Genomic DNA, 16,524 nt, shown 5'->3' on the forward strand with positions numbered 1-16,524 from the left:
AAGAGGGAAGATGCAAAAAAAAAAACGAAGACTGTATGTGTCAGACGGCAGGAAGATGGACATGGGTTTTTTTTGGGGGAGTAAGAGTGGCGTGAGCTGTTAGGGAGCTGGTTGTGAGCTCCTACGTTAGGCTCTAAGGATACAGATGTGTGTGTGTACCCCTGTGTGTGTGTATGTTTGTGTATGGCCCATGTGTATATGTGTGTGTGTGCCCCCATGTGTGCGTATGCGTGTACCACCATGTCTGTGCCCCCGTGTGTGCCCCGTGCTCCTGGTTAAACACGCTGTCTTAACGCTGGGCAGAAACGTCCTCTTGAGTGCTCTGTATCTGGGTGCAGGTCTTGATGGACTTCTTGGGTAGGAGGATGGACACAGGTTTTGGCAGGAGAGCAGGCGATGAAGAAGAGCAGCTGAAACTGTGCTCCAAGGAGGACAGCACAGGGACTTGCTTCTTATGTGGGAGACAGGGGAGAAGGGAGGGGTGGAGAGGGAAGGCAGCTGGCATAGAGCTGGGGAGCATGGCTAGGAGGAGTTTGGAAAGGAGACGGCTTACTCTGCCATGTGACTGTGTGCCCCGCCCTGGGCAGAGTGCCTTCCTTCCTGACCCCTGCGCTTCCAACACGGAGTGTACCTCCTTCCCCCTGGAACGCAAGCAAGTGGAGGTCTTAACTCCCAGGTGGGCACAGTGCGTAGCAGGAGACAGTGGCTACAGGGACCGGATCTGGCAGAATCCCAGGGAAGTGTTCTGGAGCTCACTGGCTCCGGGGTCCCTCTGGGCACAAGGGCAGGTCAGCATGGGGGAGCAGGGGGACTGGGCCTGGAGAGGGTCAGTGCGGTCCTCAGTCCCACTTGTCTTTGGCAGGCGCCCTGGACTCCTTTGAGCCCCATCGTTTTCATGAGGGGCCGATTTGCAAGGTCCCCCTCTGGTGGCCCACGCCTGTCTCTTCTCCCAGCACAGATTTAGAACAGAGCCCCAGGGGATGCCGGCCCCGCCAGAGCAGTCGTGGGCATCTCACTCCGTCAAGGGGCGGGAACGACAGAAACTCCAAGGCCGCGTTTACTGTGAAATTCTAAAATCATATTTATTCACCCATTCACAGAAAGTGTCATATGACCACCAACATGAATCAGTTTGTAGGCATTTACAAGCCAAGGCTGAAAATAAATATCTGTCTGTGTTGAATAGGCATTTAACAAATTACTCAGAAACGGCGAGAATCGTAATTGATAGAAATTTGGAGTTTGTGGTTCCAGCGTGGGTGGGATCCCGGCGGTGGGCAGAAGCCCGGCAGTTTCCCGGGAAGGCCCCTGCCATCCTCCTACGTCTTTATGTACACGTAGACACCCTGCACCCCTTGCCATCGGCCTGGACTCGAGGGGGCAGCTCAGCCAGGCCAGGCAGGGTTTGCTGAGAACAGAGGCGGAGGCAAGAGCTTCGTCTCAGCTCCGCCGTTCCGGGCACCCCAGTCCACTGAGACGGCATCGCGCTGTACTCGGTTTGGGTTCCTTTTTCTGTAGACTGCTCTTGAGATATTCTAAGTTTGCACGAGTCACGCTCGAACACACCATGGTCCATCGGGCAAATACACACACTTTCTAGACTAACAAGAGTTCTCTGAGGCAGCTTGAGGAACTGCAGGCCTCTCCCCCACCCCAGGGCGGGGCGGGGGGGGGTGTGACGCCAGCCCCTGGGGGCACCCTCTGGTTAGCCGCCCAGACAGCAGCAGTGGTGGGGGATGATTCTCTAGAATGAGCCTCCTCTGCTTCTGCGGGAACACCAGGGAGGTGCCTCCTTATCCTGCGCTCACTGAGGCTGAGCAGCTGGGAGGCGCCTGCTTCTAACACGAGGCTTTTACATGGTGGTGGCATCTCCGGTCGTGGGAAGAGGGAGGAGCTGGGGTAAGAAATCAGGAGACCGCCCAGATGGGCTGGACAAGAACCTTTTTACATTCAGTTCCAGATTCACATGTGCAGGAGACAAGTCCAACAGCATTTTCCCAAGGGATATGGAAGTGGCAGAGACAAAGAGAGACAGAAACAGCATGTTGGGTGTTACCTAAGTGCAGGCTACATATGTGCAGACCTACTGTGTGCACCATCCCAGCTCTGCCTACAACCAGAGAGCCAGACCCAGGGCCTGCAGCTAGCTGAGGACTGCACAGACTCTGAGCATTCTCAAGGGTGTCCCCTGAGCTGAACTGGGGGTGTGGCCAGCCTGCTCCTCTGTGGCTCATTCAGGTTGGGGGCAATGGTACAATTGCATTTCTACCAAGTAGTGACAAGCTGGGTCTTCCACTTCTGAATCTTTACCAAAGGCCTACTATGTGCCAGGCACTGTTCCCAGTACTTTTTTTTTTTTTTTTTTTACAGGCAGAGTTAGAGAGAGAGACAGAGAGAAAGGTCTTCCTTCCATATGTTCACCACCCAAATGACCTCCATGGCCGGTGTACTGTGCTGATCTGAAGCCAGGAAGCCAGGTGCTTCCTCCTGGTCTCCCATGTGGGTGCAGGCCCCCAAGCACTTGGGCCATCCTCCACTGCCTTCCCAGGCCACAGCAGAGAGCTGGACTGGAAGAGGAGCAACTGGGACAGAATCTGGCGCCCCAACCGGGACTAGAGCCCAGGGTGCCGGTGCCGCAGGCAGAGGGTTAGCCTAGTGAGGGCACCGGCCATGTTCCCGGTACTTTGACAGCTACAATAAACAGTCATAAGAAAGTCACATAACTGCTGATCCACTGCTTCTAATGAATTTAAAATATGTTGGAGCCATTGACTTCTTCATAGTTAATGTCTGTACTATAGATACGTACCTGACTGTGGTGTGTGTACATACACACACGCCCATGACAGGACTTTGAAGAATTCATGGAAAACGGAATAAGAGAAATTTAGTTGGGGGTACAACTTTTTGAAGGCCCCTGTACACCTACATATAATTTACATTAATATTCTAACTTCCCAAACTCATGCCCCACCAAGTCCTTCTTTCTTCCTCGCCAACATCATGATATCCAGGCTAATAACGTCCCAACCCCAACTCTAATACCTACAGATTCCTTTAAGAACAGCCAATGTCTACCTACGATTTCTTTCCTAAAGTCCCCGACTGGTTTCTTCCAATCTTATGCTGAGCCTACCCAGCTCAGGGCATCAACCACCATTTCTGGAAGCCACCAAGGTTAGGCAGCCACCGCGTGCGCTGAGTCAGCACGACCAGCTCCATTCAGAGCAGAAGTCACCTTCAAACAGCCCCGACTTCCTGCCGCTGTGGTCACGTGGCAGACTTGCCCATAGCTTTTTTTTTTTTTTTTTAAACTCGGACTCAGATTTAAGAGCCAGCAGTGCTCTGGTTTTCTGGCAAGGAGCTTGCTTCTATAGTGCCACTCCTCCCAGCTTCCCCGTCCCCTCTCCAACTCTGAGTCACCCCTCCCGCATAGCACTTCCTTTGCTCTTTGAGTGATCTGTGCTGGATATCAAGTCTTAACTTCCTCCATGCCAAAAGCTTGCGCCTTGTCTCTACCACACGTCTGGCTGTGGCAATGAGTGGAGCTCTCTGGAGTCTCTCCCACCAGTGGCTGCTCCGCAGCTGTGTCAGGGAGCTGGGGGTGGGCCCAGAGGCTGCGAGGGAGCAACTCGTGTCTCCAGGTGTGGGTGTGCGCTCTATACTCAGACCTGTGACCCCCAGGTGCCAGCAGGCCCTTCGTCAAGGAGGCCCTGATGGACACTGTGGAGGGCAGAGGGGGCCTTCTCACCCGTTCCTCTCCCTCCCCCACTGGAGTCTGGAGCTGACACTTACGGGATGATTCTCTGCCTCTGTGAGTCACTACTCTGAAAGCTCTTGCTGCTGGGAAAAGAACCCTGTGTGTGTGCATGTGTGCAGGTGTGTGGGTGTGTTCCATCTCTCTTCTGAGACGCCAAATAATCGTGTGTGCATGTGTGTGTCCCATCTTTCTGACATGCTCAGTAATGTGTGCATATGTGTGCCTGTATATATATGCATGTGTGCCTGTGTGTACCATCTCTCCTGAGATGCTCAGTAATCCTGTGTGTGTGTGCATGTGTATGCAGCTGTGTGTCCCATCTCTCTTCTGAGACGCTCAGTAAACAGGGTCCAGGTAGCAGAGCTGCATTTTCATTCTCAGCTAAAAGCAAACAGACACGAACGCCAGCACGTTCCCCTTGCCCGTGATTAATACACAGCGTCTGCATTTTGGCTCCTCTCTGGCCTGTTGCCCTCCTTTCATTAGACTGTTGGGAGTTGAGCTTCCTGTTGATGAATCTCCTCTGCAGCATATCTGATAACAGGGACTGGAGAGCAGCACGGGGCTGGGAGCATTCACACACTAGGGCTTTCTCTCCGCAGCCGGGACACTGCCCGTGACCTAGAGAGTGGAGCAAGTGGGGCTCATCCAGGGCCTTCTGCCCTGCTCCTTGCACTGGGTCCAGCTGACAGGGGGGGGGGGGGGTGGCCCTCTGCAGACAGCCCCTCTCCTGCTGTATTTCACCCTGGGCTGAAGGAATAGTGTCCTCTGTCCACGTGTTCCCTCTCCTCTGCCATCTGATATTATGATAGACCTTGCCTTTCAGACATGGGATCATCTTAATTTTTCAGAGCAAGTCCATTGGTGGAGGTCTCTGAGATGACATTGTTGAGCATATACTGTGGACTAGGTGCTGTGCTAGGCACCCAGGGTGTTGTGCTAAGTTATTATTATTTGCCTTGGGAAGGTGGCCTATAACAGGGCTGGGGGAGGCAGGAGTTGGGGATCCAGACTTGCATCACACAACCATGGTGTCCATGGCCTGGCCGGTACCCAGCAGGTGCGTGAGAAGCAGGACTGTGGGACCTTGCCTCTGAGGTCATGCACCTTGGGGGTGCAGAGGTACTGCTCCTTCCTGCTTGTTAGCATGACAAAGCACTGGTGAGTTCTTCCTAAAGGTTTGTGGGCCGTCACAGAGTTCAAGCCAGGAGTTGGTAACTGGCAGGCCCCCGGTACCTGGTGGGACAGGGGGAGGAGCATTGCTGGAGCCGGGCCTGTGAGGTGTGAGCCTTAACCCTACAGATGTGGACTGTGGCTAAGGCTGCAGGTCTGCTTTTTTGTTTGTTTGTTTTAATAGCACCCAGTACGAGGTACCACCCTTCCAAGGAAAGCAATCCAATCCAGTCCCCATGCTAGGAAGTGTCTGAGTTGGGGCACCTTGTGCCCAAGGCCCAATACAAATCGGGCAGTGTTGCAGCGACCATGCAGTGTCCTGGGACCACCAGGGCCACTCTCTCTGCCAAACCCTGGATGCTGCACTGTCTCCCAGGCTATGTGGAAAGCCGTTCTCCTGGTGGGTCAGGGGCAGGGGCATTGCTGCTTTGGGGACAGGAATCCGGCAGATGGTGGAGAAGGGGGAGTCACAAGAACCTGCCCTGGGCTGAGTCTGGCTCTGGGGTAGAAGGAATGGGGTAGGCAGGGGTGGTCTCGTGAGACAACTGCTTCGGGGGGTGGGAACTGAAGCCTGGAAGTCCCAGGAGGGTGAGTTTGGTGGGGGGGGGAGGGTTCTGCCATGGCCCCCTGGTACCACTGCACTAGTACTTGACCAGTTCACCTTGCTAGCGAGTATCAGCACCCCCGCGGGCCTGCCTGTGGCACTCTCCCCACCCTTCACGTCGGTGGTTCTTTAAGCCAAGCGGGCATCAGAATTGCAGCTCCTGTTACAGCACAGCTGGCTGGGCCCAGCCCGAGTTCCTGATTCCGTGGGTCTGGGGTGGGGCCTGCGCACCTGCTTTCCTCCCAGTTCCCAGGGGACCTTGCTGCTGCTGCTGGTGCAGAGCCCACATGCTGGGAAGCGCTACTTTGGGGCAGAGGCGTGTCCCCCCCAGAACAGCCTCTGGGGCTCTTGCACTTCTGCCTGGTCATGCCTTTGGGCCTTGGCTCCCACGGACCCTTCCTGACTTTCGGGATGCACCTGTCATTTGTGCTGTGGGGCTTCCTCTGGTGGGGAGCCTCCCCTGTGTCACAGCTGTCAGCCATGTGACTGCCCAGTAATAAGAGCTTTCCTCCGTAAGTGGGCTGGAGTCTGGCTCAGGGAGAATTAAGGGACATCTAGGAAAGCGCTGCCTACTGTCCTGGAGGTCCCCCCAGAACACCTCACGCCCCAAGAATCACACCGGCCATGCGACTTCAGGTGGGTCATCACCAAAGGGGTGGCCGTGCCATCCCTGATCCCAAATGTCTGCCCAAGGATGGTGACCGCTCCAACAGCACCAGCACTGCCTGTGCAGGGAGCAGCTTGCCAGCCAGCCAGCCGAAGCCCCCTGGCACAGGACCGGCCAACTCCGTGAGGACTCACTGAATCCCACCGAGCGAGGCCGCACACCCGGCCTCCCATCTGTTCCCTGACCGCATGCGGGGCCTGTCTGTCCGGCTGCTCCCTGGGACACTGGTGCCAGAATTGGCTGCCTCGTTGTCTCCCTGGCACTAACCAAGTGTGGCTCCTAATCCACAGCCCCCAGCTGGAGCCACAGGAGACCTGGAGCCAAGATGGGTAGAGCAGGTACAGAATGAACTCGGAAAGCAGGAAAGCACGGCGAGGGAAGACGGGGAAATGAGGGTGCTGGAGTGGACTTTCAGACTTCCATTGCTCATTTCCTTTGCCTGCAGCTGGACAGCAGAAAGTGGCTACATGAAAATTAAATTGTGCCCAGGGCTTTGGCTTGTCAGCCTCGATGAATGTCTAACGCAGGCAGGACCATGCACAGCCACAGCCTGCCAGACTGCACTGCAGGAGGCTGAGCGACCCCCCAGCGGCCCGAACATCAGCTATTTTTACCAGCAAATTCTTTGAGAGACTCAGACTCCCCCATATTTTTTTTCTTTTGTGAAGCCTATTTGGTTAATTTAAATGAGGGCACGGTTAAGAAAAAGCCCTCTTTTTTTCTTCCCTGTGCCGAGCAGACTGCTAATTTTGAAGTGTGCTGCATCGGGTTTCCACTGATTATGTTGCTATTGATTCACACAGTCACAAGTCTTTAGGATCATTTTTAGAGCAACAGCACGAGCAGGGCTGAATTGAAAATCAGCCCGAGATAATGAACACTTGTGCTCAGAATGTGCCATGGGCTGAGCTGCACCGGCAGGCTCCGAGCCCGGGGAGGCTGCGCCAGCCTTGGTGGAGTTAGCGCCCAGGGATCACTCGGGTTCCTGGATCCAAGGCCTGCAGCGCTGGGGAATGATCGTCTGAGCTTATCAATTCAAGAAGCAGCAAGGGCTTGGTGTTTCCTTTGCTTTTGTTTTCCCCCAGGAGCACAGTCTTTTAAAAAGCGCTTCATGAAGGACTATGGGGTTTTCCCGAGGTTCGCTTTGGAAGTGGACTGCTCGGTGGTCGATGGGAGGGCTGGCCGGGCTGTGGCCCTGGGGTCAGATCCACTCATTTGCCTACATCCTGTGGGCTGAGAAAAGTTTTTAACGTCTTTGAGGGGTTGAAAATGAAAGTCCAAAGAAGGAAAATTATTTGTGATGTGCAAATGGCATGGATTTGGGTTCCCTGCCTCATCAGTGTCCACAAGTGTCCAAAGTATTTGGAACATGTATTTGTGTCTGTCATGCCTGTGGCAGCTTCCACGCCACAGTGGAAAGCTACATGGAGTCCTTGCAACAGAGACCCTGAGGTCCACAGAGCCCCAGACTCTCACTCCCCGGTTCTGTATAGACAGAGCCAGCTGACCTCTGGCACTCAGGGACAGAGGGCATGGCCTCCCCACCAGGACCCCTCTTCCTGGAGTCTAAACCCTGCTGGATAGGATGGCGGAACAAGTTTAAGATGGGGCAATGAAAAGAAGCCCAACTGAATCCTACTATGGTATCCCAATGAATGTGGGTCTCAGACTGAGAGCATCTGGTTCAGTCCATTAGAAATCACGTTTAGTGTGAAAATCGGCCACCACCTGGGCTATCACTTTACTCCCCTGTGGCAACTCATCCCGGATGGGTCTTTTCCAACTCAGCCTCTTCTGCCTCCTCTTCCCTGTCACCAGAGTCACCCAGGAGGGGTCAGCCTATTTCTGAGCTCCGAAAAGTAGGCTCTGACCACCCACTTGGCAGGACAAGCAACAGACTAGCCTATGTCCAGCCCATGCAGCCACTCCTTCTGGGTTCCCAGCCTGCACCTGCCCGGCTGCTGCTGTGGGGGGAGTGCTCCTGGGGTGTCCAGGCCTTTTGGGCACTTGGTTCCCGAATGCCAGCACATGGGCTGGAAAAAGCTGGGCTTTCGAATGACATCCTTCATACAGAGTGGGGATATCGGATGGAGGGCAAACTCTGTTACCCGCCACTCACCCGGATGCTGCCTCAAGTTTCTGCTGCTTTTGTATAACCGCTTCCATTGGGTTCTAGCCCATGCTGATGAATAGGGTGTTGGGGATGTGATCAACGCCTGTTGACCCAGCAGCAGCGTTCAGATGCCTCATCCCTGGGGCTGGCATGCAGGGTGATCTTTTGCAATCAGGCTTGGTGAACAGAGGTCTGACTTGTTGTCACCAAAATGCTTCCTCCAATGCCTTTGCTGTGCTACTGAACCAAGTGGCACTTTCACCTGCTTCCTCCTTAACCCAAGGCCAAAGTCATCTAAAGTGTTCACAATATGCCCAGCGGTTCGCTCAGCCATGAATAGGTAACGCAACCACAAGGAACAGCTAGAGGGGCACCTTCCCCATCTCTGCAAATGGCAGAATACTAGAGTCAAATATTTCCCATCAAATCTAATTCAAAAAGAATTGCCCTAACCATATAAAGTGTTCATTTTGCTGCTGTAATTTTGGGACAATTCAGCAGCTCTTAAATGCCACACTGAAGAATCTCTTTTTATTGAAATAATGGGATGTGAGGACTAACCAGGCCTGCAGGTTTTCTCCCTGTAGATGGGCACACATAGCCTGATAGGAGGAGGAGACTTCGGCTGGGATAATTCACAGAAGTGTCTGTTTCCACTCGTTGAATACAAAACCCCTAGCTGCTGCCCATCTTATCCCCAAGAAGGGAAACCTGAGGCTCTGGCTGGGCTTGTGAACGTGACCTCTGCTCGCTCTTCCTTCCTCTTCCCCACCTGTCTCTTCTAGGAGTCCCATGCCTCTGTCCCTCCATGAGGAGGAGCTGTCTTACTCAGCTGCTGGTAGAGTGCCTCGCACATAGTAGGTTACCCAGCAGTAACCTAAATAAACATGAGCACGACTGGAATCCTGGGCCAGGAGAGGGAGGTGGGATTCCCAGCTCGTCTGTGGCTTTGAATGAATCTGAGCAAGACACCGAATCGCTGACCCTTGGTGTACTCGTCGTGGAAATGTGTCTAACAGAGGAACTCCCAGCGACTCTGCAGGATTATCGTGAGCTTCAAAGGCGAGAACAGATGCAAGAAAGGATTTAGGAGATGGAGAAAGCCGCGTGGGTGGTTCTCCCAAATGAGAAGGTTGCCAGGGCCAGCGGTGGGTGCTGCCTGGAAGGGGCTCAGAGCAGAGGAGAGCAGCGGCTCTGTGTCGGTGCAGCAGGGAGCAGACTGAGCACGTTGTAAACCTTTGCTGAACACAGACACCCCTCACCTGCGGTCCAGCTCTGTGTCTGGGCTAAACCAACATGGGATGGGCCAGAAGATGGAGTCGGAGCCACGCTGAGAACAAAGGAGAGCCGCGACACTGCAGACCAACAGGTTCTCAGAGCCTCGTGAACTCTCACAATGGCCTTTGTTCTCGCCTGTTACTCTCGAGCCACAACGGACCGCGGAGCAGTTACTATAGCAACAACTCTCCCCAGGAGGTGTCCACGTTCGGGTGCAGGTGGCAAAGATCTCGTTATTAAAGGAAGAAGAAAGGAAGAAAGAAATTAGGTTTTCAGAGATATCTGCCCTCTACCCAAAGCGTTCCTCCTGTTATGAGAAGAAGCCGCTGTTTTTGTGAATGTACTCCCCGCTCCCAGCAGTTAGAGTTCCAGGCTTTCATTTTGCACTTGGAGTTCATGCTTGTTCTAGTACAGCCTAGAGGGATGCAGACATGGAAGCCGGAGGTGAGGGACCGAGAGACTCAGTGGTGAAACCCTCACCACCTTTGGGACCCCTCTGTCCTGGGGGACCCCAGCCACCGTAACCACATATCAGGTCTGCAGCCTCCCTGGAACCCGGCAATCACCTGTTCAACCCTTCCCCCTGCTTCCTTGCTGTCTCAGGACGGCGCCTGTGTGGCCTGCTCCTTGGGCCCTGTGGTTTCATAGGGGAGGGCCCTTGGCAGGGCAGCCACGCAGGACTCAGTGCCCACTGCCCAGGCAGACAGGCGACTTTGGCTGAGGATGAGGCCCTGCTCGAGCCAGTGACCCATGCTTAGTTTGGGACTTCTCCTATCAGCTTCTGTGGCCTCAGAGAGCAGCAAGGGGCGAGCCTCTGCAAGCTGGGGCCTGTGTACATTTCCCTGGAGTCTTCATTCTCCCTCCACAGGGACTTTCCTTCCAAGTGTTAAGACCTCAGTGTGTGAAGTTGAACCCCCCTCCAGGTATAAAGCAACGTGGAGAGACTGTGTAAGGAGGACCTGCTGCTCTGTGAGGGAGACAGTGCAGGTGCACGCACAGTGACTTAGAACCCAGAGAGCTTGGGAACCCCGAGCTGGGGGAGATGAGTGACATCAAGGCGGCCCCTCTCCCCAGCAGAAAGAGCAAAGGCAGAGCTCGGCAGACTGGCTGGCAGGACGCCGGGGAGGTGGAGACCGCAGGACAAAGTCCATGCTGCAGTCCCCACCGAGGAGGACGCTGGAACTGCCTCATGGCTGGGACACAGGGAGTGCCCAAGGCATACAGGGCAGGCTCCAGGAAGCCAGAGAAGGCTCCCCAGACCTGTCACAGACATCAGAGGCCAGGGGTGATAGGCTCGGGCAAACATCGGGTCGGGGTTTACAAAAGGGAGGTGCGGGCTGGGCGGCTGCCCAAGGGCGCTGCCTAGTAGGACAGGGTGGAGTCGTCCCACTCCAGCTGGCCCTGCCTGGCTCCACTCTGCCCGTGTCTGCCTCTGCCCATCCCTTCCTCCTCCTCCTCCTCTTCGCTGTCATCGGAGTCGCTGCTGCTGGAGCTTCCGTCTTCCTCCGCCTCCTCCTCCTCCTCTCCCTCGGTCTCCTCTTCCCCACGCCCTGGGTCTTCATGTTTCTGGACGCCAGGGAGAGAAGGGGGATACGCATCAGGGCAGCGGCAGAGGCCGCTTTGGAGCTTACGTTTCTCCCTGCATTAAGGAAACATGTAGGACCCCTTGGAGTTCTTCTCATGCTAAACCCCTGGGCCTGGCTTTCTGGAGGGGAGGGCCTCTGGGGAAAGAGAGGTCAGAGCCTGAGGGACCAAGGACTCATGGTGCCGCTTCACGGCAGGACTTCCAAGGGAAGTTCTGGTGAATGATGGGACGGAAGCGAAAGCCAATCCCATCCATCCTGGAGGCTTTCCGGCCATGGGCATTGCAAGAGCCCACCTGTGCACTTTCTAAATCTTACCGCACAGCGTCTTGGTGACGTGGCGGCTTTGAGCCTTGTACCCCCTTTCCGGGTGAACCTCTAGTGTCGAAGCAGGGACCCAGGGGTGCTGTCCCTCAACAGTATCCCTTTGGGAAGGACAGACTTCATGGTCCTCACTCCTCGCCTGCACCTCGCCCTCCAACCTGTGTCCTCCATCTGGGCTCCACCCTCTCTCCCTGCCTCCAGCTCTTTGGTGAGTCCAGCAAAAAACCTTTGCTTGGCTGCCTCTCCTGTCTAGACTGTCTCCTCTTCTACCTTTGCCTCCCCCAGATCCTACCCGTTCTGCAGGGTCTCTTTTTAGGTCACCCTCCTACTGGGAAGCCTCCCTGCACCCTGCAGCCCAAGGCTCTCCCGATTTGGGCTCCACTGAGGGCGGACAGCAAGGCACACTCTTGCTGCTCCAGGCCAAGTATTCTTGTTTCCCACGCTAGAGGCTCAGCTCCTTGAGGGTGCAAGAGCTGGAGTTCCGACAGTGGCGAGCTCACCACTGCACCAGCAGCGCTCACAGGACTGCGGCACGTCAGCAGGCCGACTTAACATTGCATCGTGGGACCAGGGGAGGAGGGAGAAAGTGGGGACCAGGCTGAGATAATCATCTTTGTTATTTGCCAGGCATTCTTCCTGTTCTTTCCCTGCTTTCTTAAGTCTGCATCTCCCATCACCCAGCACCCCATGGGCAGAGGGCTTGACGTAGGTAGCTTCTTGTTACAGCCACATGTTTGAGCAGGGATCGTTGACATTCACAATGGATGCTGGGGGCCCTTGGCTAACTGGAAAGATCAGAGCTTTAGAGCCGGAAGATCTTGACTCTGCATAGTGGTTGGGTACACTTGAGCCCTTTCCTTTTCTCTTAGCTGGTCCCCACTGATGAAGACTCCTATTTCACAGGCTGCTGGAAAAATAAATGGGTGGTGGGCAGACAGCACCGTGTTCAGAGTGCTCTGTGGGCACCACCTCATCATGGGGACTCAGTAAATGGCGAGTGCTGCTGCTGCATTTTTCTTCTCACCTACTATGAGCCTTGACATGAGCTGTGCGGGCAGCATGGAGTAAAGCCATCTGATTTACGATATTGGCTCACCAAGACCCAGTCCCAAGTCCCTCAGCGTTAGCTCTGAGCTTAATACTAGGAGGATGCAAGGGATGGATACCACATGACTGCTTGCTTTAAGAGACTTCTGTTTCTCTCTGTGGGGTGAGAACAATCCCCACATTTAAAACCAGAGGATGCAATTGGTGGGAAAATACGGTCTGTGCAGACAGAGAGCTGGAGGAGCTCCATGGTGGTAGAATCAGTGGGACTAGACTGAATGGACTAGGAGGCCCCTTGGGCCAAGGTTTAGACCCAGGGAGGAGTGAGGTGGGTGGTGGGAGGAGAAGACCCCCCAGCGCTCCCAGCCCCACATGAAGCTCACCTCCATGGGGTTGACCGTGATCGTCAGTGCAGAGTCGTCCCAATCCATCTCGGCCTCCTTGGCAGCCTCAGTCTCCTGGACGAAGTGCTGGTGGGCGATCCGGATCCTGTACACGCCCATAGCCACAACAAACACGAGCATGCACACGGAGATGATGATGACCACCGTGGCGATGCTTGGGACCACTGGAGGGAGGAAGAAGCCCACGTGACAAGGTGGACAGAGGTCTAGCTCATTCTGTGGAGGGGCAGGCATAAAATCGGCTCTGGGCAGCACCTGGCCCTGCTGGGCTTCCCTTGCATCAGGCGTGTATAGTGTGGACTCAATCATTCCTACCCTATGGATAACTGTAGGGAGTCAAAGAAATCAGCTCTGTGAGTTTCCACAGCAGCACAGAGTAGGGATTTGGTTCAAGTTCTACTCTGCCCTTGGCCTTTGCATTCAAATCCCAAGGGTGCTCCCACTAAGAGGTAGGCACCATGAAGGTTACCAGGAATGGACACAAGTGCCCACCAGATGGGAACTCAATACGGCAGTATGGGCAGAGGGCTTTGCACTGTGGTACACACGTGTGTGTGAGTGAACTTAAGGGGTTCACAGAAAGCTTCATATAAGATGTGACTCTGAGTCCAGAGACAACGAGCCAAAGTTTTCTGGAGCCCTTTTTACCGATCTCTGCTCTTATGTACTGCGTGTGACTTCCTGTTTGCTGGATTGGCTTCCCATTCGATCTGTGAGTGCCTCAGAGGCAGGGCCCCCATCTTCTCGCTCTCCTTCAGTTCTGGACACCTGTGGCTGCTGCAACAGAAGTGTCGCTTCAGCGGGAGGTCTGGAGTGACAATGACCTCCTGGGCTGCCCTACCTGAGCTACGCTGGATACTGCTCCGGGTCTCGGGGTGATGGACGGACTGGAGGAAGGGAGGCTGCACAATCAGGTGGTTCACGTGCTCCTTGTCCGAGAGCCTGACTTCGCGGAGCACACTGACCTGGAAAGAATAAGAAGTTGCTGTTGACCAGGAGTGGCAGGCGGGCTGGGGGCTGCCGTGCTTCTGAATTAATGAGACTTCCCTGACAGTGGCAGGGTCTGCTCACCTCCAAATTGAACTCATTGCTGGTGTAGCGCCCATTGAGTTCTGAGCACTTGACCCGGAACCGCCTTGCGTCAAGAGAAGTTGGGTGCCAGTTGCGGTAGCGGATGTGTCGCAAGACCTGCTCATAGCGGCTCATGGATCCCACACCTGTGCCAAGAGACCACCGTGTCATCAGGGGGCAGAAGGGAGACAGGGGAGACGGCTGGGGCTTGTGGGTCTCCTGCAGTCATCAAGGGTGAGAACTCAAGGTGGACTGTGGGAGAAGTAGACAATCGAAGGAGTCTATTAACCCATCTGCAGGTTTTCCATACGCAGTGGGCTCGGACTGCGATGTTGGCCTCAGTTTGCCAAATGTTGCTGTAACAATTTGCTGAGGTCCAACTATATAAGAGAAGGCATCTAACTCGCTTCTACAGAAGATTCCCTTAGGTCCCTGATGTGAGGCAGGTCCCTAAGATGTTGGGGTAACTCTCAAAGGAAGCTCAGGGGATCCATGCTCTGAGGTCAAGGGTCTCCACTTGACCCCTGGGGCTTCACAGTGCATCTCCCTAGAGGTCGTCACACTCATCCTTCCCCTGGACAAGGTGATTTTGAGAAGACACCACGGGTTTGAGGGGAGCTGAGGATGGCCTTACCATAGATGGAGTAGCCTGCAGTAGAATTAGTGGCATCCAGGTGTCGTTGGTGGAGTTCACTGTGGTTGAGCTCCAAACACTCCTGTCTTGGGTCCAAATCCCCTCCAAGCACCAGAATGTCACAAAAGTCCAAGTTGTGAAGCATTTCATCTAAGACTGCTGATTTGGGGGCTGTGGGAAGACAGACACGTGGGAAGCACAGGTATGAGCTAACAGCTCATACCAGACCTCACTCAGTGCTCTTCCCTCCTCTGTTTGTGTACCCCAGGGGAAGGCTGGGTTGGGAGAAGAGCTGTGTAATCCAATACCATGTCCACTGCTCAGATGTCCAGGCAGCCCTGAGATTGGGTGGCATGAATTAGTGGGAAAAGCAGAAATACAGACATTAAAAGGTGTGAATTTGAATACCAACTATGCCACTGGGAGGGTGTCAGGTGCTCAGTTCCCTTGTCTGTGAAGAGGGCAAGGAATGAGAGGAATGGGGACAGTGCCTGGCACAAGCAGCTGCCCAGTAAGCAACGGCTCTCGTCTGGGGGCTGTTGCAGTGTTCTGCCCATGGCCTCCGTGTCTGCATTTGTCTTCCCCAGCAGACTCTGAGGTTCTCAAGGGCAGAAGCTCCTGAAGGAAATCTTAGTGTCTAACACAGGGGCTGCCGTGGAATTCAATGGAGTTGGATCATTAATTAACACAAGTCAACACAATATAACTAATAATAATGGATTAATTAATTAGCAAGTTGGTCAGCCTAGTAGTCTTTGCCCTATTTTATGACTCCAAAGTTCCCAAGGGAATGTCTGAGTATTTAATACAGGACAGTTCGGCTGTCCTAAGTTACAATCTCTCATCTTAAGATAAAGGTGATGATATTTATAGAGTGCATGCCATGTGCCAGGCACTGTGCAAATGTAATCCAAACCTCAAAGGGGATATGGTTATCAGGGAGGGTCGGAGGGCTGGATTGTCCAAGGTAACACACAGAGTAAGGCAATCATTGGAACTCAATACCATTTCATTCTGACCCTTTGGTTTGGAAGTTCATAATGTCTGATCCGATGGTATTCAAAAAATTTTCTTTTAATTTGAAAGGGGGAGAGAGAGGGAAAGAGCGTGCAAGCTCCCTTCTACTGGTTCAGTCCCCACATGGCCACAATGATCAGGACTGCACCAGGGCCAAAGCCAGGAGCTGGGAACTCCATCCAGGTCTCCCCCATGGGTGGCAGGGACCCAACTACTTGAGGCATTGCTCAAGTCTGCATTAGTAGGGAAGCTATAATCAGGAGCTGGAGCCAAGTATCAAACCCAGGGGCTCTGATATGGGACACAAGAACCTTAATGTTTAGGCAAAATGCCTTCTCCTTCAAATGTTTTTATCTTCTACTTCTTTCCTGAAAAATTGGTGAACTGAGATCTTTCAAGTAAGTTTATTTATCCATCATGAAACAGGTATGGAAATAGAAAATTCAGCTATAGATCATGAAAGATAAGAATTATTTTAAATAATTATTTAGTTTAATATTTTAATGAAACCAAAATATTTTTGGCTCTCACTAGATGTATATTATTATAAGTAATTTCTATATGTTTAATTTTTAAATGCTGACCAAACAACAATGTTTTCATGCATCATGCAAATTCCATAAGCATAATAATACACACGGGTGACAATGTCTTGTTAACAGTCGTGTCTGTGTAGCTGTATTTCAGATGGCCCTTTTGTAGTTCTGGCCAGATCATCCCTGCTCCCACTTGCACTACTGCCTGACAGAGCTGGCGCTGGGTAGCGCCACGTTGAGGCTGTCATGTGCACCTGTGCACTAAGGTATTCACCTCCATCCACACTTTCCTGGACTCCCACTGTGCTGGGTT

At 53.7% G+C, this 16,524-nt stretch overlaps 1 protein-coding gene across 1 annotated transcript in view; it reads right to left on the reverse strand.

Annotated features, from left to right (window-relative positions):
• Positions 1–1,056: 1,056 nt before the first annotated feature.
• Positions 1,057–16,524, reverse strand: part of CLSTN2 (calsyntenin 2) — a 585,390-nt gene continuing 569,922 nt past the window's right edge. The window contains exons 13-17 of the mRNA XM_002716578.5: positions 14,659–14,829; positions 14,025–14,170; positions 13,795–13,918; positions 12,933–13,117; positions 1,057–11,161 (exon numbers count right to left, since the gene is read on the reverse strand). Of these exons, the coding sequence (XP_002716624.3) occupies positions 10,958–11,161; positions 12,933–13,117; positions 13,795–13,918; positions 14,025–14,170; positions 14,659–14,829 (830 nt within the window). The 3' untranslated portion in view covers positions 1,057–10,957. The remainder of the gene's footprint in view (positions 11,162–12,932; positions 13,118–13,794; positions 13,919–14,024; positions 14,171–14,658; positions 14,830–16,524) is intronic.

Source organism: Oryctolagus cuniculus, chromosome 4 (assembly GCF_964237555.1).
Source record: "Oryctolagus cuniculus chromosome 4, mOryCun1.1, whole genome shotgun sequence".
Classification (NCBI taxonomy): domain Eukaryota; kingdom Metazoa; phylum Chordata; class Mammalia; order Lagomorpha; family Leporidae; genus Oryctolagus; species Oryctolagus cuniculus.